The sequence below is a fragment of the Oreochromis aureus genome, linkage group 4, assembly GCF_013358895.1.
Source record: "Oreochromis aureus strain Israel breed Guangdong linkage group 4, ZZ_aureus, whole genome shotgun sequence".
In the NCBI taxonomy this organism is placed as follows: domain Eukaryota; kingdom Metazoa; phylum Chordata; class Actinopteri; order Cichliformes; family Cichlidae; genus Oreochromis; species Oreochromis aureus.
The window spans coordinates 28950871-28975550 of NC_052945.1; the positions used below are offsets into that span (position 1 = coordinate 28950871).

At 41.1% G+C, this 24680-nt stretch overlaps 2 protein-coding genes and 1 long non-coding RNA gene across 9 annotated transcripts; 2 read left to right on the forward strand and 1 right to left on the reverse strand.

Annotated features, from left to right (window-relative positions):
- The first annotated feature begins 1027 nt into the window (after positions 1 to 1027).
- Positions 1028 to 7688, forward strand: LOC116326901 (zinc finger protein Gfi-1b-like). Of its 2 annotated transcripts, XM_039610820.1 has the most exons (7): positions 1028 to 1148; positions 3209 to 3295; positions 4099 to 4375; positions 4638 to 4807; positions 6180 to 6323; positions 6412 to 6577; positions 6678 to 7688. In XM_039610820.1, the coding sequence occupies exons 3-7, from the start codon at positions 4117 to 4119 to the stop codon at positions 6872 to 6874; spliced, it is 936 nt and encodes a 311-aa protein (XP_039466754.1). In that variant the 5' UTR covers positions 1028 to 1148; positions 3209 to 3295; positions 4099 to 4116; the 3' UTR covers positions 6875 to 7688. The 2 variants fall into 2 exon arrangements, with proteins under 2 accessions (XP_039466754.1, XP_031604199.2); XM_031748339.2 differs by lacking the exon at positions 1028 to 1148 and having other exon boundaries at positions 2872 to 3295.
- A 996-nt stretch (positions 7689 to 8684) lies between these two features.
- engl (endoglin, like) lies at positions 8685 to 24640 on the reverse strand. Of its 2 annotated transcripts, none has more exons than XM_031748341.2 (17): positions 24402 to 24640; positions 22700 to 22814; positions 22050 to 22222; positions 20221 to 20358; positions 19965 to 20139; positions 19529 to 19700; positions 17947 to 18091; positions 17514 to 17706; positions 16759 to 16928; positions 16501 to 16656; positions 14681 to 14761; positions 14336 to 14587; positions 13681 to 14175; positions 12142 to 12283; positions 11966 to 12067; positions 11418 to 11525; positions 8685 to 10417 (listed from the first exon to the last, which is right to left on the reverse strand). In XM_031748341.2, the coding sequence occupies exons 2-16, from the start codon at positions 22767 to 22769 to the stop codon at positions 11419 to 11421; spliced, it is 2571 nt and encodes an 856-aa protein (XP_031604201.2). In that variant the 5' UTR covers positions 22770 to 22814; positions 24402 to 24640; the 3' UTR covers positions 8685 to 10417; position 11418. The 2 variants fall into 2 exon arrangements, with proteins under 2 accessions (XP_031604201.2, XP_039467598.1); XM_039611664.1 differs by lacking the exon at positions 24402 to 24640 and adding an exon at positions 23629 to 23728.
- On the forward strand, positions 16553 to 22256 carry LOC120440066. Of its 5 annotated transcripts, none has more exons than XR_005612944.1 (6): positions 16553 to 16674; positions 19503 to 20410; positions 20752 to 20854; positions 20943 to 21143; positions 21698 to 21733; positions 22121 to 22256. It is a non-coding gene; the product is annotated as an uncharacterized LOC120440066 (long non-coding RNA). The 5 variants fall into 5 exon arrangements; XR_005612945.1 differs by having other exon boundaries at positions 16582 to 16716; positions 20943 to 21161; XR_005612943.1 differs by having other exon boundaries at positions 16582 to 16716.
- Positions 24641 to 24680: the final 40 nt, after the last annotated feature.

The window sequence follows — 24680 nt, forward strand, 5'->3', positions numbered from 1 at the left end:
CTAGTTTTATGCCACATGTAATGAGACTATATATGTATGTGTGTGTGTGTAGTCACTTGAGGTACTGTAATACTTATGTCATGTTTACCTTATAATAAAGTAAGAAGTAAAATATAAAGTACTATACTCCAGACTATCACAGCGAGTAAACATCTGGATCAAAACAAAAGAAAAATGAACTTTTGCCTACAATTCTTTTTTCTTGCCTCGCTCTGCTTCAGGTTTCAGGTTCCTAGAAAGACAGTTTTCTGCCACCATCGGGGGAACGAGCAGCCCCTGAACCCCCCAAAACAAATGAAGTTGAAAACCCACCGAACCCACCAGCCCGTCTCGGCTCCCTGCACTCCTCTCGTCTGCTCTCCCTGAAAGCCCCTGGGAAAAGGTTGCCAGCCCCCCACCACATCAACCACAGTGCTCTGACATGCCTGTCTTTGTGCACATCAAGGGGAACTCATCTTCAGTTTGTGCTGCTCACACCAGGAGTCAGATGAGTTGCTTGCAGAAAATACAGCCACACGGAGAAAAGCGTTGGTTTCAGTTCATGTGTCTTTGATTTGATTTCAGTCTGAGGTCAGATTCGGGCTCCAGAAGATATCAGTTCAGAAATGCCTTTTTTTTTCCAGTTGTGTCAGTGAGAACTTGCAGTGGGGAATTCTGACAATTTTGCTGACAATTTGGCAAAAAACTCAAAGAAGTCAAAGAAGTCTTCTTTGTTGTTAATGACAGTCGAACTCTTAAGCAGTGACTAACATCATTTAGGTAGATAGGATAGATGATAGAAGATGTTTTCATCTTGTACATTTAATTACTCTTTGTGGCTGACATTTCCAGACAAACAAGGGTATTCATCTTGTAAAATGATAAGCAATAGTGTAAAATTGAGAGGTCGTGTGGAGTTTATGAGATATGTAAACCGTGGTACTTTTCCCAAGTAAGTTTCAGAGAAACAGCCGAGAGTTCGTCATGCCCACAGGGGGCACACTGTTAAAAGCTGTACAAACAGGGCAAGCTAACATCTGGGCTAATTATAATCTGCATTTGATCATGGTACAGAGCAACCAAGCGCTGTGGCTTCTACTAAACTTACATGCCATCTGCACATATGCTGATTTTAAGTGGTTTTTATGAATAGTAACATCTTGAAGCCTGTAAGTAGTACAATTTAAGAATTTTTCTGCTGTCAGTCAAGGGGTTTGAACATTTTTGGGGGCTAAAATTTGGGCAAAGATTCAAGAGATTCCGCTTTTGCTCAGCATTCGCGCGTGCAAGCTGTAGAATGAGCTGTGAAATTCTGATCTATTTCTGTCTCTGCCTTCAGTTTGATTGGTTAATGTTTTTCTCTCTTCTGTCACTCGAAATAAGCCCGATCTTCCCTGGGAGGGTGTTTTTACCAGACATGGTATTTTTATTATGATCAAGATAAATGAAGAACTGATTAGTTTATGATACTGATTTCTGTGATATCAGTGTGATAGTACAGATCAAGTAGATTAACTTTTTTCCAGTCTTCTTTAGGCGTTTTAGAGAAAAGCAGACATGCTGTGCTGGGTACATAAAGGGTAAAGTACTTCCCCTTCAGTTCAAGTAAGGTAGGCTGTGTTTGATGTACAGTGAAAAGCACTAGTTTTTGCCTTTGCCATATATATGCATATTTATTTACTACTTTTCTTGTAGACTGTAGATTGTAGATTTTGTTCTGGAAACCATAATTAATATAATTTGGGATCATTTTCACAACGAAAATGTCACATGTTTGTAAAGTGTGTTCAAATGTTGGGGTATTTGTAAACTATAATAACTTGTACATTGCCATGCTGCAGTTTAGTTTGGCCCATTCAGGCGTTTGACAAACTGAGACAAGTAACAAAGAAAAACACAAAAAACAGGGGCAGCAGATGCAGTTTATGTGATAAAAACGAGTCATTTTAGCCGGTTGCTAGGTGAATGCTCGGTGACAAGATTGTGTCATAATATATCCTGCATAATTCAGCTTTTGTGGATATGAAACTAAAACAGTAGGAGTGTCTAAATGGTAAAAAATGGATTAGATGATTGCCAAGCAACATGATGACATAGCTGATGTAGATGAGAACCTTCAGGGGTCTAAAGATGTACAAGACTGCCAAGTTTGGCTGCTTAACTCCTGATGGTCTAGGAGGAGTCGTCTCACGAAGAAGCACCGAAACACACAGATAGACAGAGATTTGGTGCATGATAACAATGTGAAAACCCTTTGTCACTTCTACTTCGACTAACCTTTGCTATGCTTTAAAAACAAACCGCCTCTAGTACCGCTTTCAGACTTGTTACTTTGGTTATTTTAGTTAATTCTGGTAACTGTATGGGGTGGGCGGGGGTGCGTCTTGTCTTTGGAAGGAGAAGAAGGAAGTTGAAGTTGATTAAGCGACACAGTGACTCAGCTATTTTGCCTTTATTTTATTTACAATATAAAGATTTTTTAATTATTTAAATGATTAATTCCTTCTAAACATTTACAAAGTGCAGATTACTTAAAAAATACGATTACGCATAAAGTGTACGATTATAACATGTAATGGAAGGTTTTTTAAGGCTGAAAATGTTAGCTGTATGGGTTCAGGTATAATTTAGGGAAGAATAAAAAATAAAAATATAAACTAAAACTGTGTGGGATAGGGGGATACCACATAAAAAAACTCCCACACGCTCACACACACGACAGGTAGGTTTACTGTGTAACTGCTACCTCAGTATCTCAGAAGTAAAGGTTCAGATGTTCACATGAGAACAATGAGATATTCAAACTTTCCAGAGAATGCTTGGTGTATTTACAAGTACACCCACATATGTAGTCATTAAATCCAGCAGTGACACAAGCAAATTTCTCCCACATTAAATAAGGTTTCATCGTGACTTTGGCATCATGACAACTTAACCGATAGCCCCAAGACACCAGCTGATCAACCCTTTCTTTCTTTTATATTTTTACATTTTTATTTATTTATTTATTTTTGTTTAGGTTTGGATTTTACTGGGGTAAAAACCCCCATACAAAAACAAAAAACTCGTATAAAACTGTCTGTTAAAAAAGATGCTTACAGTGAAAATAACTCATTTTTTACTAATAGATGCGAATGGGTCAGGGTGTTTTGCCACCTCGTGCCTCCAGTCAAACAATGCTCAGCAGCCTTTCAAAATCAAATCAAATCTCTTTGTGTCATGTCATCAGTCGATGGGTGTGAGAAAGTGAAAAGAGGACGTTGTCAGCTACAAGGACACAAGAAACACTCTCAACATCCAGCTGCGCAATACAGAGGTAAGAAGAGCAATTTACCTGGTATCCACTTGTTACTGTGTCATAGTTAATCTCAGCTCTATTTTTTTCCACATTTCTATTTGCACCTAAAACATGACAAATGTAATCATCTGGTGCACTGTGACATTTGTGCAGGATATTATTTCAGTAGATAGCGAGGTTAAAATATTGTTACTTACTGTCACTCAGGCTAAAGCTACCGGAAGATTTAGAGGCAACATTTTTAAGCAAGTTTGAATAAACTAGTTTTACATCCATGCTGTTGCCTCGCCTAGTTGCCTTTTCTGTTTTCATTTTCAGGGTCTTCGCTTCCTTGTTAAATAAATGAAATTCTATAATGCTAAATTTCAGAGCTACAAATATTCACCCCTTATGCGGTGACTAAAACAAAAAAGGTCGGTCACAATATGAATCAGTTGTTTTCTGCACGCACTTGTTTCATTTTGAAAACGTGCGAGTCAACATGCGAGGTCAAAATCCTTAATGGCGCCGCTGCTGTTATTATTCTTAAAAAAAGAGAGAGAACATCTAAATATATTGTTTGCACTTCAAATAAAAGTATAAAAAGTAGCAGAAGTGTCAGTTTAGAAGATGTATGACACCACAACAGGGTTATCCTCACTGAGGGCTTTGTGCAGGTGGCAGGCTGTATTTGTTAAGGAAACCTCAAGCTTTGGCATTGTAACTGAACACGTACAGGTGCACAACATCTAAGTGCACGAGGCTCTAAAAGTGACATGAAAGAGTTGGCTTATCAGACTCCTGCAGCTTTCTGATACATGATTTTTTTTGCCTCCCATCAGTTCAGTCGACACTCTGCCATGCCAAGGTCGTTCCTCGTCAAGAGTAAAAGGACTCACCTCTTCAGCCCGTCTAAGGATGCCTTTAGACAGCAGTGCCTATCCCAGAGAGATGCTGAGGTGCCAGCGGCTGGGAAGGACGGCAGGCGCCGTGAAGATGCTACGCAGCTTTCGTCCCCCATCTATGGGGTCAAAGATTTTGCGGCCGAAGCCTACTTGCCGTGGAATCGGGTGGCGGTCCGCTCTCACAGTGACCCCACGCAGGACCGTTGGCCTTCAGGTATGAATATTTCTAGCGTTGTGTGTGTATGTCTGTGTACACCTGGGCTTGAAATACTACCGCAGTAAATACGCAATGTGTGTCAATGTGGCTTGTTATTTAAAACAATACTTTTATATATGAGACCAAAGGAATTCCGGTTACACCAAAGTTCTTTGTTTTTCTCGTACTCAAAGCCACAAAAAGAAAAGCAAAAATGGTTCAGAATGATTCACACATCAATGAACTAATGACATTTGTATTCTCATTCTTAAAAAAAAAGCCCCCTTGGAGAAAATAAATGCTCCTCTGCTGGTCTCGCCGTGGTTGGCAGACAGACACCAAGCATCTGAGAGAGAGCGAGAGTTGGAGAGACTGGTCTTCATGTTAGTCAACCACACATCGCACACTGACCTCAAATCCCCCGTCAGTGATTGCCCGCTGTGCGAGAAGGTAGGAGGCCTGTGGGTTGTGAGAATTATTAGTCTTTGCTGTCGATGTTCTTATCAGTGTCACAGAGAAACACACAAGTGGAGAGAATGCTCTGAACCGCTTCATCTGTCTGTGCGTTCTCATGAGGAGGAATTTGAAATGAGTCCTGATCTCTCTAAAACTTTGTGATAAGACGATTTTGTTTGCATTTAGAATGAACGAGTTCGTATACGATCATAAGCTGTATACTAAGTTTGAAGCTCATATCCAGAAAAATCTCTCTGCTTTTGAACCAACATCAATGACAGCCCAAAAAACGTTTATGCTCTTTGAATTGAACACCATTTGTAATCAGCTGTCCTGTTTCCTAACTGGAGCCCGGCTGATGTTGGATTTTTGAGCCCACACTGATTTCAATAATCTATAAAAAGACATAAAAGATTAAAAAACAAAACAGAATTTTGTTGTTGACCCTGTTTGTGTGAGCCGAGCTGGAAATATTTGCTAATGCCCTCCTGGACAGAATGATACGGAATATGTATTGAGGGTTTTTATAATAATTTCTAAATACGACAAATGTATTTTTGGCACATCTTATTATTGAACAGATGACACGTTTGCTTATAACAGCGGTATGTGTTCACAAGTTTGAACTATTTATTGTCATTTCTAGCAGCATCGCAAATACAAAAGGTTTATTACAATAAATAATTAATGCAAAGCTGGCTGACGCCTAACCCGCGTGTTCTCCAAATATTAAGAAAAGACCTTTTATTACCTTTATTCAAATGTTTTGCTGAAGATGAAATTCAATTTAAACAATCGAGGTGCTTCAATAGGCGCCATCTGGAAACAAACGAAGAGTGAGTGCAGTGTTTGCAGAGCATGCTTAGAAAGCTGAAAGTAACAGTTCATGCAATATTGCATCAACCTACATGCGCCAGTCTGATGCAGCCTGCAAGGAATATTGCGATTTACTCCAGTTACTCACAAAAACAATTGCACTTTTAAAGGATTGTGCACACTGTTTGAGCACCACTGGAGAATTGGCGCAGCTGTAGCTCATCATGTTTTGTGAATGCTTTGACATCTTAGGAAATGAGATAGATGAGATAAGTTATAACCCAACGACTGGAGACGAGAAGGAAGCAGCCAGCCCAGCTCTGCCCACGGTGCCAAAATCTGCTTACAAGCGCCTCTCGTTGTTTTATTATGGATCAAACAAATGAAATGCAACAGTACACTAACATTAGGCATTGATTAGTTGTTGCAATCAATTTCCAAGGCAATGGCGTTTTGTTACAAAGCAATTTTCCATACTCATGAGCTGTTTAATTCCCCTTATTTAAATTGCTACTCACTAGTATTCTTCTTCATTGTCTGCCTCCCACAGTCCCTTTCAGAAGTCTTAATATCAGGAGCTGGTCTACCGGTTTGTAATGTTTTCTCTTCTCCACTGGCAACATCCCCCACGGCCACAGACATCTCCCACATGCCCTTTGGCTTCAGAACAATCGGCAGCTATGGTAGAGCTAAGGTACAGTAGCCTGATAATACTCAGACTCATAATAAGCTGCAAAAAAACTCAACTTAATAGCTGTGTGTTTGTGTGTATAAATGTGCAGGAGCGTAGCTTTGGCTGCAAGGTGTGCGGAAAGGTGTTCAAGCGTTCGTCCACCTTGTCAACCCACCTCCTCATCCACTCAGACACTCGACCCTACCCCTGCCAGTACTGTGGCAAAAGGTTCCACCAGAAGTCAGACATGAAGAAACACACCTTCATACACACAGGTGGGTGAACGCAACAGTTTGATTTAAACCGTGCTCTTAAATGCTCCAGCTCTGAAAAAAAAATGTTCTCCTGCCCCCTTTTTTTTCCTCATCTGCTCAGGTGAGAAACCGCATGTGTGTAAGGTGTGCGGTAAAGGATTCAGCCAAAGCTCCAACCTCATCACCCACAGCCGAAAGCACAGCAGCTATCGGCCGTTCAGCTGCCCCCGTTGTCAGCTCAGCTTCCAGCGGAGGGTTGATCTACAGCGCCACCAAGAGACGCAGTGTGGTTACGGGGACATGTACACTCAAACCTGAGCCCACGAAGCAAAGAAAGTAAAAGTGGGCAGGGTGACATCTGTTGTAAATGTAAAAGTCTGAAAAATATGCTTTAAGTAATAATGCTTAGAAGGGAATAAAGGCGGACTGGTTTGCTTGAAGAACTCTACAGGGACATCTTTGATTAAAAAAACCTCCCAAAAGTCATTCACAAATGATGATAAGGTTATTTTCTAAAGATTTTTTGCAAAGCACAAGTGTTCTGAAGGTAATGAGATGTTATTTCCATTGCAATATACGTGCACTTGTGCATGATTGTCCCATTATTGACTGAAGAGCATGCTTAATGTCCTGCAGCTGGGTCATGACACAGATGACTCACGGTGATCACTCACAGGATTCCCCTTGACTACTGCATGCACATGAAGTCTAGTTTGAATTTGCTTTGTGAAAATAAAAGAAAAACACTTGTGTGAACATTTTGTTACGTGTTTAAAGTTGCAATATTGTTACATTAAAGGGGTCAGTCGCTTAAAAAAGAACAAAAGACATCCTTCCTGTTTTGGTGTATCAGCTGCAGAGTTGTGTGCCTTATCTTTAAGCTAATGGAAGTAATTGGTGTCTTGCGGCTTAGAGGAGCAGCAATGGCTAATTGAGAAGAAAAACCAACAAAAATCACACAGGAACTATTTTCTTTCTACACCAACCAGCCATCTATCTTAGCAGGTAGCTCCAAGACAGGCCATGCTTAAGGGAGCACATGTGTATGAAAGTGTACTGAGGCGGAAGATCGACCCAGAGGTCAAGTTTAAGAATGATCTCATTCCACCCAAACGTCAGCAGGTTCAGCAGTTTAGTTACAAATATGAGACGCATATTTATAACACAGGCTGCTGGGTTGAATTGCAAATGTGCGTTTTCATATCAAAATGTCGATGTTTCTATGCAGCTCCTTTCCTGTGATGTTGTGCTGTAAACTATGACCATAAGACATGAAAGGATGCCTCCATCATTAAAACCATTTTCTTTATCACGTGAAATGAGAGCTGCTGACGAGTCTTTAAGCTCGGAGTCTGTCCCTACAGAGCATCTATTATTTTTTTAAATGTATCAAATCAGACAATAATAAATATATCAAAGTAGACTGAGGGCTTAATTTTCCTGTAGTTAAATGTAATTTCAGTGTATTTTATTTAAAACTACAATCTGATTATATTTAGCTACAAAAGCTTAAAGGCAGTGACACTGGAATAAGGGGGTAAGAAATTTATTATACTGTAAGTAAATTTAAGTAATTTTGTAAGTAAGTAATGACTGTTTAAACATAACCCTCAAAATGAGTGTTTCCTGTAAAAGACTGGAAAATTAGGCAAAGCTAAACCGCTCCCAAAAAGGGAAGCGTACAATGTAAGATGCTTTTCAAGAAAATTATCAAGATATTACACAGTGCTTAAAACTACTTCGATGTCATTTCTGTCTCCTTCACTGTAAAGTACCAAGAATTTGACACTACTTACAGACTACTTCAAATGAGTTTGAGTATCATTATTGCTTTGTTTCCTGTAAAAACCTGACTTGTTACCCCCTTATTCTAGTGTGCCTACCTTTAAGTATCAGTAGGTTAGTACATTGAATTATTATAATTTCAAATAAAGTACACCGAGATTCCATTTAATGAAAGGGAAATTAAATCCTAATTTGCTGACTGTATTATAAAATGTTACCAATTGGACTTTTTCCAATAAGTGCAATACTGTTAAGTTACTGCGTACCATTTTTCCCTGATGCTTAATAGTGTCATCCTCTGCATGTGCAAATGGTGTTGGAGAGAGGACAGGACGGACGGGACTTAACAGTGAGACGTTTATTTAGGATGGGTGAAAAACCAAACAAGAATACAAAACAAAAGGCAAAAGGAGACTCAGACTAACTAAACTGGGCAAAAGTAAACACTAGGAACATAGAACATGGAACCTGAAACATGGAGGGAGGTGAACTGACGTTCCGGCGAGGGACAAAGGGGAACTGACACAGTGAGGGTGATTAGGGAAAGCACGTGGGAACACAGGAGGGACAAATCAGGAATGACGAGACAGGGGAAACCAAACTGAACACACACATGAGACGAGGGACTGCCAAAACAGGAAGTAGCACGCCCACCAAGAGGATAAACAAACATGGAAACACACGACAGACTGGAGGAGACAAAGGATGAAACAGAGGGAGAAGAACGTGGAGAGCACAGAGACAGGACGTGAGAGACAGGGCGAGAGACAGGGCGAGAGACATGACAGACGGGAGGGGACACCAAGCAACAAACCACAGACAGCAGGCCATTGGAGTGGGAACATAAACCGATAACCCTAAAGTAACTTAAAACTAACCCATAGACCTCTAATAATATAACAGGGAAATGACCAAACTATCATTTCTAGTGACAAGAACTAAACAAGAAAACCAACTTTATAAAATCAAAAAATAAATTTAACAAGATTCAAAAGGTCCAAAACACAGAACACAGTACCACAACAAATTCATGGTATTTCTTGAACTGAAACATCAAAAATGGGGAAACAAGTCTGGTCTTTTTTGCACGGTATCGGCCACAGTCTGAACCCCTGAGCAAGGCACAGAGATACATTTCACACCCCGGATGCTGACTACATCTCTGTGATGACTGCAGGATGTAAACATCATTGGCCCCGTCTCCGGTTGAGCTACGAAACAGCCCAGCAACACTTCTCAGTTTTCAAAGACAAAATTAAGGTTACTGCACCTTTCAAAATAAATCAGCACAACTTTGTCAAAGGTGTTACTTTTGTTACTTCAAACCCAAAGATAACAATCAGCCACGGCATGTTTCCCTTAAGCTTTGCTAAGCATGTCTTTGTCTATGACTTTGACGTTATGGTTATGCTCAGAACTTGCTTTACATTTGTTTTTGTGAGAAAAAGCTGAGATGGTTACATTTTTTTGAGACACGAGAGAGAAAGATTGAGACAGATTTTAGCTCATTTAATACTTTTTATGTTTCCCACATACACAAAAGATTTCGCACACAGATAAATGCAGTTTTAACATCCAGCTGATTCACAACATAAATAATGAGAACAAGTGTAAAAAGCTGACTGTTCAGACCGGCACACTGTGACCTCATCTTTGACCTCGCGTTCACTCTATGTGGGCAAAAACGGTAACGTGCTTTCAGAGTGACTCGCTCGACCATGTTTAGATTCTGTCAGATTCATATATGTGCCTCCACATGTGATGATTGGCTGCCGCTTTTGAAATGACTCTGCATCATGGTTGACAACACCACACAAGACAAAGAAGCTCCTTTTCACTTTGAGTCAAAACTCTTGACTCTTGGCTGCGATGAATAAGTGGCGCTGTATTCACTTTAGCATATACAGTATCAGTCCTCTTACATTTCGGATGCACGGCAACGAGCCGCACTCGTGAGGAGAAATGCCCACACATGCACGCACACACACACAAAGAGAGAGACAAGGCAGCTGCACACACAGAAGTTGCTGAAACCTCTGTCCCACTTCTCCGTTCTCAGATTTGCAGGAGGAAATCCTGAGAAAGAGATAAAAGAATAACACTTTTCAGACCTGTCGGGCATATCAAAGTTGAAATCTGCAGGTGCTCGACATAATGCTGATATATTTTCTGGAAACGACGGCGCTTCTAACCACAACAGTTTATTTTAAATGCACAGCTTTGACATTAGGTCTTTGCAGCCCAGCTGGAGTAAGACGTACAGTTCAACGGCACGGCGGTAGATGCACACCTCTTTAAGTGAAACAGAGTTAGAGTTTATAAGCTACCAAATGCCACTGCTTTCACTTTAATGGTGGTTCAGTCATCACCCCAAAATAACAAGTGGTCTTATTAAAGTGGTGAAGTATATGCATCAAATTGTATTTTTGCACTAACCATCTCATTCCCAAAGAGTTATTAGACAAATACTTGGGATTTCTCAGTATGGTGTGCAGTGTGTCCTCAAAAAATTGAGGAAACTGGACAAGTTGAACGCAGCCACAGCCATCTGTAAAACACGGCGGAGGCTCTGTCATGGTTGGAGCAGCATTTAAGCCAGAGGTGTGGAGGATCTTGTCAAAATTGATGGAATTATGGAATTTTCCTTAAATACAGCATCTCCATGCATGTAAGCCTTTCATTAAACTGCTGGACAGTAACAGAAATTAGGCTGACCCAAATCCTCAGCACAGCAATGCAGGTTAACTGTTGATTCTAGATTGGCTGTAAATATGGATCAGTGTCTCTCTGTGTTAACCCTCCCATGATCTGGCAACCTGTTCAGAGTATACTCCTCCACATGACATGTTCCCCCAAAACAGACCCAGTGAACTTCATAGTGATGACCAAGTTTTATATTTCCCCCTCAAACTAGGAAGTTGCACTGCCGGCACTCTCTTCTTCAAGACCTTTGATGCAAGCGTGATAGTTTAATCCGAATATGTTCACGAAATGTAACAGTAATAAAATATGTGCTTGACACAGTGTAACACATTTAGTGATTCCCCTTTGAATTACCTTCACCATCAGCTCTTACCTCACACTGAGCTCGAGGACTGATCAGACACTGAAGGCGGGTTCCAGATGTCGTGTTCTCCACGAGTCTGGTCTGTTAGATGATCTCTATAAGATGCTGGCCGCTCCGCTGTGGAATAATACAGAAAATATGGTGTATCCTGTTTTTCATCTTTGAAATTAATTTGGGTTTACTGCTAAAACTGCTCTCTGTTCAAAGCACACGATGCAAATTTAGCAGCGTGAATACATCCACAGATTAATATGCTTTAATTTCTGTGCCTTCAAACTGAAAATGTGAAATACGTGAGGTAGATGAATGAACAATACACACACAAAAAATATGTTTTAGATTCTGATCATCAGGAAATACAATGATAATATCTGTTACTGCTGATATCTGATATATATAAGTGAAAATAACTAAAAATATGATTTCCTTAACTGTGCTGCTGTTTCTTCCATAGACTTTCATAGAGTACTCTGTGACCAGTTGGTGTATAAACCTGTATTTAAATGAAACTTGATAAGATGACAACATACAGAGAACGCACAAGCTGCCTTCATTACCTGTATAATTGTAGATGCACCACAACCCCCCCATCAGACCGACACCCATTACAAAGGCAGCAAAGACGATTCCCATCACTGGTCCAGTCTCCACCACCTGGTCTAGAGACAGAGTGTGATATATATTTTAAACACAAAGACAGTAACATCACCAAAATACAGTAAATGATACTCACTGCTGTGCTCCGGCTCTGGTCTGGTCGGCGGAGTGACGCTGAGTCTCTTGATTCTTTGGCCAGTAGGGTTCCTCATTTTAGGTGACAGTGAACTAATAGGGTGGGTGACCACCATGGGTCTGGAGAGGTTTCTGATCTCACACTGAAATGGGAATACAGGAAAAGGTTAATGCTTTAGTTTTACTGGCTTCACCTTTCAATGTCATGATATCAGAGGAAAATGTAAGTGTTAAAAAGCGTAAATAATAATAAAGCAATTGTAAAAAGAAAGTAAACCCTGTTTCAGTTCTAAAGTTTTATACATCAGGGCACATTAAACATACTCTGGTCCTTAGCAGGTATGAAATGAGGTAAATATAACCTCAGAAGTACAAAACAAGACATATGAATCTGTGTCATTATTTATTCAACAAAAATCAGAAAATTAAATGTTGAAGCTGTGTGAGTATATCCCAAAATTCATTAGCTTCTGGAATCATCTTTTCAGTTTAATTCAAATATTTTATATAGTGTCATATCAAAACAGTTGTCTCAAGGCAGTCTGGTATAATAATAATATTTTTTGTATTCTTACAAAGTTGTTTCAGTTAACTGAGGTTTGCAGGCATTGATTTATGCACAGCTCTCTTAAGGCCCCATCACAGCATTTCAGCCAGAGTGAGGTCTGGAATCTGACTGGGCAGTTGTAGATTTGCAGCTGTGCTTGCAATCATTGTCTTGTTGCATGACCCAGTCTGGGTGAAGCTTGAGCTGTCGGACAGATGGCCTAACATTTGACCGTAGAACAATTTGGGATACAGAGGAGTTCATGGTTGACTCAGTAACTACAGCATGCTGGAAAACAAACCCAAATCATGAGGGATTTGGTATTCACCAAACAGCATAGCCAAACATCTCTACTTTGCTCCTGTCCTTCCAAAGCACATTGTTCCAGAGGCCTTTTGATTTGTTCAGATACAAATTTTCAAACCCAAGTCATTCTGCCATGTTTGTGTTCCAAACAGGTCACGCCTATTCAGTCTTTTTCTAGCTGCACTGCCATGAACTGTAATATTTAATATGCTAACTGAGTCCTGCAGAGTCTTAGGTTCTGAGATTTTTGCAGGTTATCTAACTTTAGGACCTGATAAGGACCAGATTATGTCCCCTGATATACAAAACGGTGTCCTGGTTTTTACCATGACTCTACTACCAAACTATAATATAAGGTTGCACATTCAAACATGTTTTTAGTGAATATTTGGCTCTTTATTGTTTTAAATAAAGCTGACCTACTTTCTTGCACAGCTTGGTGTGAAGGCTAACACGCTTCACTTTACCTACATTTTTTAAAATCTAAGACTAGGTAAGCTAACTGGCTCCTAGCTTTAGGTTTCTCAGTGAGCTTTCAAACAAATAATGGTTATTAATCTTCTCATCTAACGCTCCATGAGAAGCCTAACAGGCACTTTATACAAATGACCAAGCTACAGTTTCCCTGTTTCATGTTAGTGCTTTTGACAAGATGATTTATTTGCTATTTCTTCTGGGTTTTTTTACCTGATGCCCGGGTGATCTAGATAGAAGCAGAGGCATGCGTGGCCTGCCCTGACAGTCATTCTTTATGGTTTCCTTCATGGGTTCCCCTCTAGTTGAGTCAGAGACACAGAGGCGAAGGCTGCAGTGGAGGAACTGCATTGAGTCGTTATAAACTGGTCGTAGAATGAAGCTGAATCTTAAGGGCTGTATCTCCTCCTCCTCTCCCACACTCATGGTCCTCTTGTCTCTCCCTCCTCCACTTTCTGCTTTTTCACCTGTTTGATAAATTCTGCCATTTCCCAGGCCCTCCGTCTCTTCCGTTTCCTCTACTGCTTCAACGTTATCTTCAGTCTCCTCTTGCTCATGTTTTGACTTCGCACTGAGGGTCAGTGAAGGGTCAGAGGAACAGCCGTTACTTATCACAGTCCAGAAAGGCGATTTTTTGGGGTCTGAGAAAGAAGAGACTACACATGACTTCACTTCCACGACATCTGCGAGAGGTGCTTTAGCTGAAATCTGCAGCAGAAAAAAATGATGCAGAATACATCATAGTTATAATTAAGTATGGTAGCTTCATGTTCATTAGATTCATTTTAAAAAATAGGCTGTGAAGAAGTTAGTGCGACAGTTTACACGACAATATCAAATAGAAGCAGAGAAAAGACATGAAAAAGACCTGGACATAGACACGCTGGTCAGCGGTGATGACACACGGACCAATCCGCCTCTGCTCGTAGCTGTCTGTGACAAAAAGCTGCAAAAGAAGAACAGGCCCAGATCTGTGTCTGGGTGTTGGGAAGTGGCTTAGGTCTGGGGTGGGCCACAAGCCCTCTGGCACCCAGGGGACCAGTTCTGTCTGAACTGTGTTTACATTCTCATTAGCAGCAGCGCTGCTCGGAGGGCCAGGGACAGCAGAAAAACAGCTGAACTGAAAGAAAACAGCACAAGGTTATGTATGAAAAATCTTGCATGAAAACTGTAAAGTATGAGATGAATTTAAACAGACACACAGACGTCTCACACGTATGCCAAGTGGACCTTTGGACTTCTCAGTCTCATTGAGTGAAAGGATGGTCTGAGGTTTGTCCCTCCATAGTAACAGCTGGTCAAAAAGCACAAACAGAGAAATCAAACTCAGAGTCACTCTCAGTCTTCCCTCCTTCTCCTGGGGCATATCTTTCCACTATGAAAATGAGTCTTTCAGGTGGTGTTTTCCTCACAAAAGAAATTTCATTTCATCTGTATGCTGACGATTGCCAGCTTTATCTACCTTTTCAGTCACTCTGATAGCTCCTCGGTTAGACTCCTGCTTGATTTATCTTAGCGATGTTAAGTCAAAGATGGCTCTAAATTTTTAAAATTTTAATGAATATAAAACAGAAGCAATTATATTTGGTCCCAATCGTTCCTCTGGTACCCCAGATGTAGACCTTGCTGCTCTGACTCCTCACCTGAAGAGCTCGGTTACTAATCTTGGGGTAAAATCGACTCTGCACTTTGTTTTGATGGCCACGTAAATGAGGTGGTGAAATCTTCATCCTGTCCCCTCAGACGTCTGTCGAAGGTTAAGCCTTTTCTTTCCAGGCATGACTTGGAAACTGTCATTCATGCTTTTATAGCCTCACGCTTGGATTACTGCAACTACCTTTTAATAGAGGTTGGCCAGGGCACTCTGTCACTCCTGCAACTGGTGCAGAATGCTGCGGCACGGTTTTTAACTGGTAAAAGAAAATTTGAGCACATTACTCCGCTTCTGGCCTCGTTAAACTGGCTTCCAATTGAATTTAGGATCTATTTTAAAATCCTTTTACTGGTTTTTAATTCATTTTTACTCATTTTTAATTAATTTTTATTAGCTGGCCTTTGACTCAGTGGGAAACTGACAGTTATTTTATTGTTATTTATTTATATTTCTGCTGCACAGCACTTTGGTGGGCCATGTGTTGTTTTTAAAGTGCTATATAAATAATTATGGTATAGTATGGTATGGTAAGGAAGAGACACAAGGACAGATGAGCTGAAGCTCAGCATTAATACCAACATATTTACCTCGGCATACCAGTGAAACATACCAGTTTGCCAGTATGTTTCAAGGCTCAGCCCCGCCTGCTTCATCAGCTCTTCAGCCTCCCTGCCTGAATTCTAACCCTCAACAGCAAACTAGCCCAGATTGCCTCTTCACCTGCATTAACCCACAGTCTGCCTGACAATCTCCAGCCAAGTCAGCCTCACCAGCTCCACCTCTACAGTAATAAATGTCATACTGCTTGTGGGTTCAGCATTTGGACATAATTTGAATTCACTGCTTCAGCACATTTGCCTTAAGCCTGTGTTGTTTGTCTGTTTTTCAATCATGTTTCCATCCAGCCTCCCGCCTCTGAGGGGACATTTGCTCTCACTTAATTTGCCTCTGCGCAAACACCCATTTTAGGCTTGACCTCAGCAATGTTCTGGTCACGATGACCTGGGTCGCAAGTCTCACCAGGACAACTTCCACTTACCACAAATTCAAGGGGCTGTTATGCACCAAATGCCTTTTTTTCCTGTACCATGAGTACAGTTGTTTTGAACACAGACGCTTTCCTAACTGTGTGCTGAACGTTTTCCTGTTTGTCCCGTTTCCTCCCTCCAGATTTTTTTTATTTATTTATTTTTTGACAGCTTGTTTTGAATTACATCCACAGCGATGCAGATTTTTTTCAAAGACAAGATCTGTATCATTCTTTTCCTCGTGTGACAGAAGATATAGAGAGGAAAGTTAGGGTTTAAGTAACAAACAAAGACAGAAAATTCTCCAAAGTTTCAATGGTTTTTTTTTGTTATCGAAATGTCTTATCTCACCGTGTTTTTGTACTGCACCCCTCGAGGCTCTCCCAGGAGCAGGCCCTCTGTCCTACAGGAAATGACTGGGAACACTAAAAGGAAATGGCTCCCATTGGACTCAGCCTGGCAAGTCAGGTCACGCAGAGTCACGGCAGCCACCGGGACAGACAAGCTCTGAAAGAGAGCACTGATGTGAGGCACTACAGAATATCACAGTGTGAACAGCTGCTTTAGGTTTGTAACTGCTTCTAATTTAGATTTTAAAAAAGTTAAGACCTGCAGAATGCTTCTGTCCACCGTCACGCTGACGCGTCCGCCCTCACAGCTCACCGTGAAACCCTCCCGACCTTCTCCTGCTCTGCCGCCACTGTTCAGCCACTGCCTCAACCTGCGCTCCTCTGCCTCAGGAGGCCTCGCAACCAGTGGATTCGTCACTGAAAACTTATCTGTGATACAGAGAGGAGATCAAGAGATGAAACCATTCACTCACACATCAAAATCCTTCATTCAGCTGTAAATACTATGTGGAGTAAATACTATGGAATAGTTTAAGTGACAAAAGACCAAACAAATGATATATACTTTCTTTTGAGTAAAAAAACGAAATTCAAATGTTCAGTTCATACAGTCCGTTCTCACTCCTGAGGCGTAACATCCTGACGATTTGTCACGTCCCGCGGCGTGGCTGAGGAACGCGAAAGTTGACCTACATGCCGGGTTATGGGTGAAATCCAGTAGAATTACGGTCCTGGGGTACTACACATCCCAGCCATGTATTTCAGCCCTAACCATAACTTATCCCTAACCTTAACCAGCACTTTAATAATGTTAAATAGTGTTTGCCAAAGCGAGTTAAGCAAAATGAACGAACATGTGTAGATTGATTCCAAATGGTTCTCATGTGTCCTCATTTTTCCAATCTCGTCATTTAGGGACGTGTTGGGTGCCCGGAAGCGTAACATGTTGGCGATTTGTCAATATTACGCTTTGGGAGTGAGAACGTGTTGGTTCAGACACAGAAGAGTCCCGACCTGCTTCTCCCTCAGCCAGCCAGATCACAAAGTGATTGGCCAGGTCGGCCTCAGTGTATGAGGTCACCGTGGTGAAGCCACTCTCACTGGCCCAAAGGAGAAGGTCAGAGATGCTAGACAGGTCAGGGTCGAGTGTGCTGGCCACTGTTAGGCCAGGCTCAGCTGGGTAGGGTGGAGACACGCTGTTGGAGGACTGTGTAGACAGCAAGATGAAGCATAATACAAGTAAAGATCAAGTAGAGTCAAGGACACTATGGCACAGAGCAATACAATAAAGTATTTTAGACTATGGCCAGTAACTCTAGGACCAGCTCTTTTTAGATTTGATCACAATGAGAATGATTCGTATCCTTTGATTATTGTTGGCTGTGTGTTAAAAAAACAAAACAAATTCCACCATGATGGTGATGTAAATGACAGCTGATGCCCTTACATGAACAGAGATGCGACCCTGGACGCCATGAGCAGTAATGGCCCAGTTGACGGGCACAGAGCTGCTGAGAATCAACACAATCTTGTGCACTCTTGAGTTGGCCACTGGAGGCACAAGTGATACAGTCACCTCTACCTGCATGGAGCTGATGAAGAGTGGACAGAGAAAACAACGTTTAACCCAAACAGCATCATCTGGGGCCAAATAATTGAACTAGTACAGAAAAAAAAGAAACTGCAGTTCCTTGAATCACCACTGGGGGGGCGACTCTAGCGTTCCATGTCAAATTACCCAACTTTAAACCAGTTACAAATAGAGGTGGGTTTAAAAAATTGATTTCCCCGATTCAAATTGATTTTAGCACGAATAAAGCAATATCGATTCATGAAATCCTGAATCGATTTTTAAATATAAATGTATTTTGCCAGAAACAACAGAATCTCAGCTTAAAGCCCACAAAATGATTTTAACGACCACCAAACAGCTAAAACAGCAAATGAGAGCAGAAACGGATTCTGCAAAAAGACGTAAGCACAAAGCACGGATCGTTCAACTGACATCACGTACACGGACGGTGCTGAAAGCCGACATCTCACAGATTCTGATGCTGCAGGTTTTGTCACTTTCCGACCAAAATTCACTGAACCAGCAGCAAAAGAAGATCAAAACTACTTCACGTTCGATAAACATCGTCACTAATTCCCTCTTACTTTTGCTGTTTTGCTTCCACTACGATAAAATCCCACTTCCTGCACAGCTTTCTCTCTCTCTCTCTCTCAGTGTACTTTAAGAACAGTTTCCCGTCTCACATCTCGGTTTTCTGCATTATTCGCTTCCTTATTACGCACCAGTCGACTGTTGTGTTCAGCGCTGTTGCACGTTGTTTTTTGTTTTTTCTTGAAAATAACCTCAGACAAGAAAGCCTCATTTCTGATGTTCATACCAAAGAAACTTAAACTTTTACAAAATATGCCAAATTGCAAAACGCTTAGCTGTGTCTCTAATAAAACCTCTGTAATTTTGCTCAACCTACATCAGGTAATTTTCATATATATTGATTCACGGTTTGCTTCCGCTTTTAATTTTCTGCAGAATATTTTTAAGGCGATTATCTGCTAAAAAAAACCCAGGCCAGGAAAATCTCCTTCATGTTTTTCTGTGTTTTATGCTCTGTTACTTTGACACAAAGGCATCTGCTGTGATGACTCTGATGAAATCTCACAAATGTCAGCCTTCTTTTTATACATAGATATAAAAATATGGATATGTACCGATAAATGATCATAATTATAATATTTCTGACTGAGTCAAAATTGAATCGAATTGGGACCTTGTGAATTAGAATGAAATTAGTTGTAGAAATCAGTGACGATACCCACCCCTACTGACAAATATCATCATTTCTGCCTAGAAAAAGCAAGATGGAAAAACCCAAAATGCTAAAATAAAAAATGGCAAACAGAGAAACACAAAACAATGGCTACCATCATTTATATACAGGCTTTGGGTTTAACTCTACATGGCTGTAAATAGATGCTAATTTCTGCTTTTGCCAGGACATCGAGAGGCTGCTTGTTCTCACCCACAGAGGCCTGAGCCTGATGAATGGAGCTTGATTACGTGGACCTCAGGGCTAGCCCCGCCTACATGCAAGTGGGCACAACCGTGCACTTCCTGTGCCTGCAAGTCAGAGGTCATGTAGTTGCGAGAGATGAACATGGACTGCAGCTGACACACAGCAGGCAGGTTTGGATCTGTAATATGGAGACAAAGTAAGAGAAAGTTTTGAAATGGAAGCTGACCTAATGCAAAAGTCTGGTGGAAGCAAGAGGGGAAATGACTCATCAGACTCATAAGTCGCCAGATGTTTGCAGATGTTTGGATTCATCATTTGTTTATTTTACCGTAAACTATTTTTCATTTGTGGATATTTTTGTGTATAAAAACTGCAAAGCTTAAATACAAAATCACCACTAAATTTGATTTTTGAGTACAGGGATGTGGGTTTGGTGGCTCACCCTCTCCCAGTTGAAGGTAGACTCGATTGCCATGTGATGAGTGTGTCAGAGAGGACAGGTTGCCATGATGCTTCAGAGCCCAGCGATGCAGCGCACGGGGACGAAAAGGCAACGAATGCACCGTCTGGACGTGCAAACGCAGGGCGCTGGACTGTACGCTGGCGTTTGAGGACACCTAGCAGTTGAAGGCAAATATATAATGAATGAAACTGCATTGTGCGCCCAATCAAAACTGCTTTTCTGCACACTGACTGACCTGCACCAGGATCGGGAGGTTGGAGGGCAGTCTCTCGGCCTCCAACCACCAGGTAACTGGGACTTTGGAGATGAGCACTAGGTGGACAACCCTCAGAGGAGAAGGAGACAGAGACAGAGGCTTCATCAGCACTGTCACCTGTAGGGAGGAGAGGAAAAGGCAGTCCGCTGTACGTTCAGCACGTTAAAGGGTAAATGTACTTCAGACAGTTAGAGTAGCTCCAAAGCTAACCACATGTAGCAAACCTAACTTAAAATATACCAAACACATTTACAGCACTTGCACAAATAAAAATGTAACAAATAGAATAAAATAAAACTTATTTGTTAGTCTTCTATTTGTGTGGCTGTGTAAGCAGCTAGAGCAATTAAATACATTTCAGCATTTTTGGTTGGGAAGCTAACGCTACTTAAGATGTTTGGTAGCACTTTATAATATGACCCACAACTAACAGTGTAATTCCCCTGTAATTCCAGTCAGTTTCACTGTATTATACCTGAAATGACAGTGTAATTATATGTACCTACACAGGCTTCCCAGCAGATACAGTAGAATAAAGGGGTAGCAGTTCAAGTTTTCACAAGAAAGAAGAAATAATTCTATTGTAAGAGTCAATGTTTCCTCATTTTACAGCGTAAGTGTAGCTTGTTTTCCCACTAAATTACCCAGAAGTCACACATGTCTTACAACTACGTACAATATAGTTATTTCTTTCGTCTCAGATCATCTCAAGTTGTGTTTTTTAACATGGCAGTCAGTTCACTACACTCTCGTGGACTCTGTAGTCACAGATCTCGATCCAAAAGATCACCTTTGGGATGTGGTGGAATCAGAGACGCAAATGTGTGACGCTATCGTCTCAATATGGACCAACATCTCTGCAGCCCCCTGTTAAAGCTAAAGCTGTGCCTCAAGGAAGAAAGGTAGCTCTAAAGGCAATGGTGGGTCCAACACAGTTGCAGCAAGATGTACCTAATTAAAGGAGGAGGGAGTGTACATCTCCAATGTCACAGTGTACTAAGCCTGTAAATAATCGTCTGTTCCTCATCGTGTTTGACATTTCAGTTACATTTTTATCATAATTAGTCATTCTAGACTTACATGAGGTTTCATGGAACTTTGACCCTCTTCCTTCCCCCAACCAGTCACAGAGGTTTCTTCCTGTTAAAAGGGAGTTTTTCCTTCCCACTGTCATTAAGCATTTCCTCAAAAGGGGGTCATCTGATTGTTGGTTTTCTCTGTATTTTTGTGGGGTCTTTAGCTTCCCATACAAAGAGCCGACTGTAGATGTAATTTCACACAATATAAATAAAACTATCATCATCAATCATCAGTGAGAGCTTTTGCCATATTTAAAGAAATTCCCTCAAGACTGTTGTGACTTTTATTATAAAGAAATGTCCACAAGATCATGCTGAGACTTACTATTATTTATGTATTTTGATGTTTTCCCATAAAATCTGCCTTTTTATAACAGAATCAAGCTCAGTGGTGCTACAGTGAAATTCTGCAGGTAATGTCTTTGTGATGTAAATGGAATTAAATGGATTTAAAATGCTTATTTGAGATAGTAGAGATGTTTAAAACGAAACATTATCGTCACATTTTAAAGGAAAGCATTTGGCGAAGAAACCTTATTGTTCATGTGTGTTTCTGCTCTTAGGAAAGTTTACAATCAATAAGCAAGTGACTGGAATCAGGTTTTTTTCAAGCTTTCTTACAGCTTATTTGAGTCAGAAATTTAAAGCTAAACCTGGACTCAAATAAACGACCCCCTGCTCCTGAAGCCGGGGTCCTTGGTCTTTGCTAAGTAATTGTTAGCCGGCTACCTTGTTTTCTGGGCTGTTGGTCACTCTTCTTAATGCAATGACATGAGTCTCCTTGTTTCCGCGTTCTCTAGCAGCACAGCCGGGGCCTGCCTCGAACCTTTCCAGCAGACCCTGAACAGGGTGTCGAGCGCCCACTGGACCGGCGACCGAGCACTGCGGCTCTCCACTCTGAGCTGGAGAGGAACAGTGCATGCATCACTACAAAATGTGTTAAACCTGAAATATATATGCACAGGAAGTACATTCATATCTGCTGCAGCAGGGTGATCACTGTGTAAAATAACAAATAAAGACATGAGTGCTTCCCCATGTAGGCCTCGCTGAGTTTCACACTCTCCGTCTGTATTCCTCCTTGTTTCATTGTGTTTCTTCTCCTCCTTTCTCTCCCTCTAATGTGTGGGTGACACAGTACTCTGATGCTTCTACATTTGCACAAATCCCTGCCTGGGGGGATGGGAACTTGTCCAAGAGAAAACTATGTAGCAATTTTCAGTTTCATTCTGACACTTCAAGGAAAGACCTTTGACTTGGGCACAGGAAATACCACATTTACAATTCCCTACGTCTTCACGACACAGTCCTCATTGTTGCTGGTCTAGAAGATAAATACACATCTTGCTGTGTCTCCTGCTGGGTGTCGTTGGACTTACCTTCTGGGTGCTCCAAGAGGAAAGAGAGGAAGAATAAAGTCCATCCAAGTCCAGACAGTGAAGGCATCATGACAGCTTCTTCACCAGACTGACCGAATGCTTTTCAGTGTGACACCTTAAAAACACAATCATACATGCAGTTTATGTGTGATTTTTAACTTAGAGTTATCTCAGTATGCCTGTTTTGTGCCAGAACAGACAAACTTCAGATAAGCTTGATTAGTAATGATCAAAATAGGGACTGTTGGTTGAAAAAAGCAAGCAACCTTGATATACTCTCACTGGACACATTATTAGAGACATCTGTTCAACTGGCTGTTAATGTACATATCTCATCAGCCAATCACATGGCAACAAGTAGACATTGTCAAGATGTCCTGGTGAAGTTTAAACTGAGCTTCAGACCGGGGGAGAAACCTGACTGATGTAACATTGACATGGTTGTTGGTGCCAGACAGTGTGGTTTGAGTATTGCAAAGATTTCCCCAAACAATGATCTCTAGGACTTATAGAGAATGATCCGAGAAAGAGAAAGCAGCAGCTCTCAGGGAGAAAATGCCTCACTGATGTCAGAGATCAGAGGAGAATAGCCAGAATGTTTCAAGCTGAAGATGACAATAACTCAACAACCACGCTTTACAATCAAGGCATGAGTAATAGCATCTCTGAATTTACAACTCTCTCCCACATAAACAGGAACTCATCTGTACCCTTAATGATGAGTTTTGACACCTTAGTTAATATCAATAAAGACGTTGTTTGACGATCATTAGAATAGTTTCTGTGTTTTTCCAAGGGTAGTTGCATAGGCAGAGACCACCCTCAATAATTTCTGAAGCAAGCCCAGTCTATAACAAAAACTGCCCGGCTCAGAAAAGAGATTCAAGGGCTACTCTTAGTAGGCTTTAAAGGATAAAAAGTTAATGTACCCATCACCTGATGGGGGTGACACACCATCAGGTCACATCATGGATGTGCAGCAGCTGTTTGATGCTATCACATTAATATGGACCCAAAACTCTGAGTTTCCAGCAACTTGTTGAATCTTTGCCATGAAGACTTCATGCAGTTCAGACGGCAGAAAGCTGCTGAATAGAAAGGTGCACCTAATAAAGTGTCAGGTTTAAAAAAGAAGAAGAAGAAAACATTTAATAGCAATAATTAACAACCAATCAACCAAACATGTTCCTCCGGGAAAGATTTTTACAAAATGAAATGTCACAATAAAAAACAGTTTCGGTCTTTTAAATAATATAAAAATATTTCGTCAAATTTTATGAAATCAAAGCTTTTGTCAAACCATCCTGACTTAAGTGCACTGACCCCTGACTTACTCTGTTCAGCTTTTTTTTCCCTTTATGCTCGCAGAAATGCGTTGACATGGAGCAGAATGTGCTTGAGCATCAGTCTGATCCATGCATGGTCCACCAATTTACTGAGAAGCAGTCCATACTGCTCAGGAAATCATGCAACACATCCTGAACAGCGCTCTGTGTGAGAGCTGCTAACTTGATTCATGCTTTAAGATAGTGAAGCATTGAGACTGGTGTTCTCATAATTGTATTTTTGTGGCAGCTGTTAAATTCCAAGAAAGTTCCTGACAGAAAAGTCGTGCTAGTCGAGTCTTCAGGAAATTGCAGGATTCCTAAAAACTCTCTCCCCTCCAGCGGTCTGCGCTCTTGGGGTGAATACAGTCACTCACCTGCGGCGCTCCTCGCAGGGACAGGCTGACTGCTGGTCCAGCTGTTTGCTTCAGACTTCACTGTATTCACAACTCTGCGCACACCCTTCTCATTTCCTAAACACACTATCACACATCCTCAACATGTCAAACCGACCAAATACAGAAATAAGAATAAGGGGGAAAAAAGTGCAACTCTCAGCTGTGCGGGCCATCGGTCATCTTTAGCCCGCTGAGGTGCGCCTTGTAAGAAATAGATTTCTCCGGGTGAAATTCATTTTACACATGGAGTAATACCGA

Excerpts from the sequence above, each read along its gene's own strand:
- LOC116326901 (XM_039610820.1), top strand. The coding sequence starts at position 4,117 with ATGCCAAGGTCGTTCCTCGTCAAGAGTAAAAGGACTCACCTCTTCAGC. Across the intron at positions 4,376-4,637 it reads GCAGGACCGTTGGCCTTCAG|CCCCCTTGGAGAAAATAAAT; the intron begins GTATGAATATTT and ends TTAAAAAAAAAG. Across the intron at positions 6,578-6,677 it reads ACACACCTTCATACACACAG|GTGAGAAACCGCATGTGTGT; the intron begins GTGGGTGAACGC and ends TCATCTGCTCAG.
- engl (XM_031748341.2), bottom strand. The coding sequence starts at position 22,769 with ATGATGCCTTCACTGTCTGGACTTGGATGGACTTTATTCTTCCTCTCT. Across the intron at positions 17,707-17,946 it reads AGGGTCGCATCTCTGTTCAT|TCCTCCAACAGCGTGTCTCC; the intron begins GTAAGGGCATCA and ends CTGTCTACACAG. Across the intron at positions 11,526-11,965 it reads GTGCATCTACAATTATACAG|CGGAGCGGCCAGCATCTTAT; the intron begins GTAATGAAGGCA and ends ATTATTCCACAG.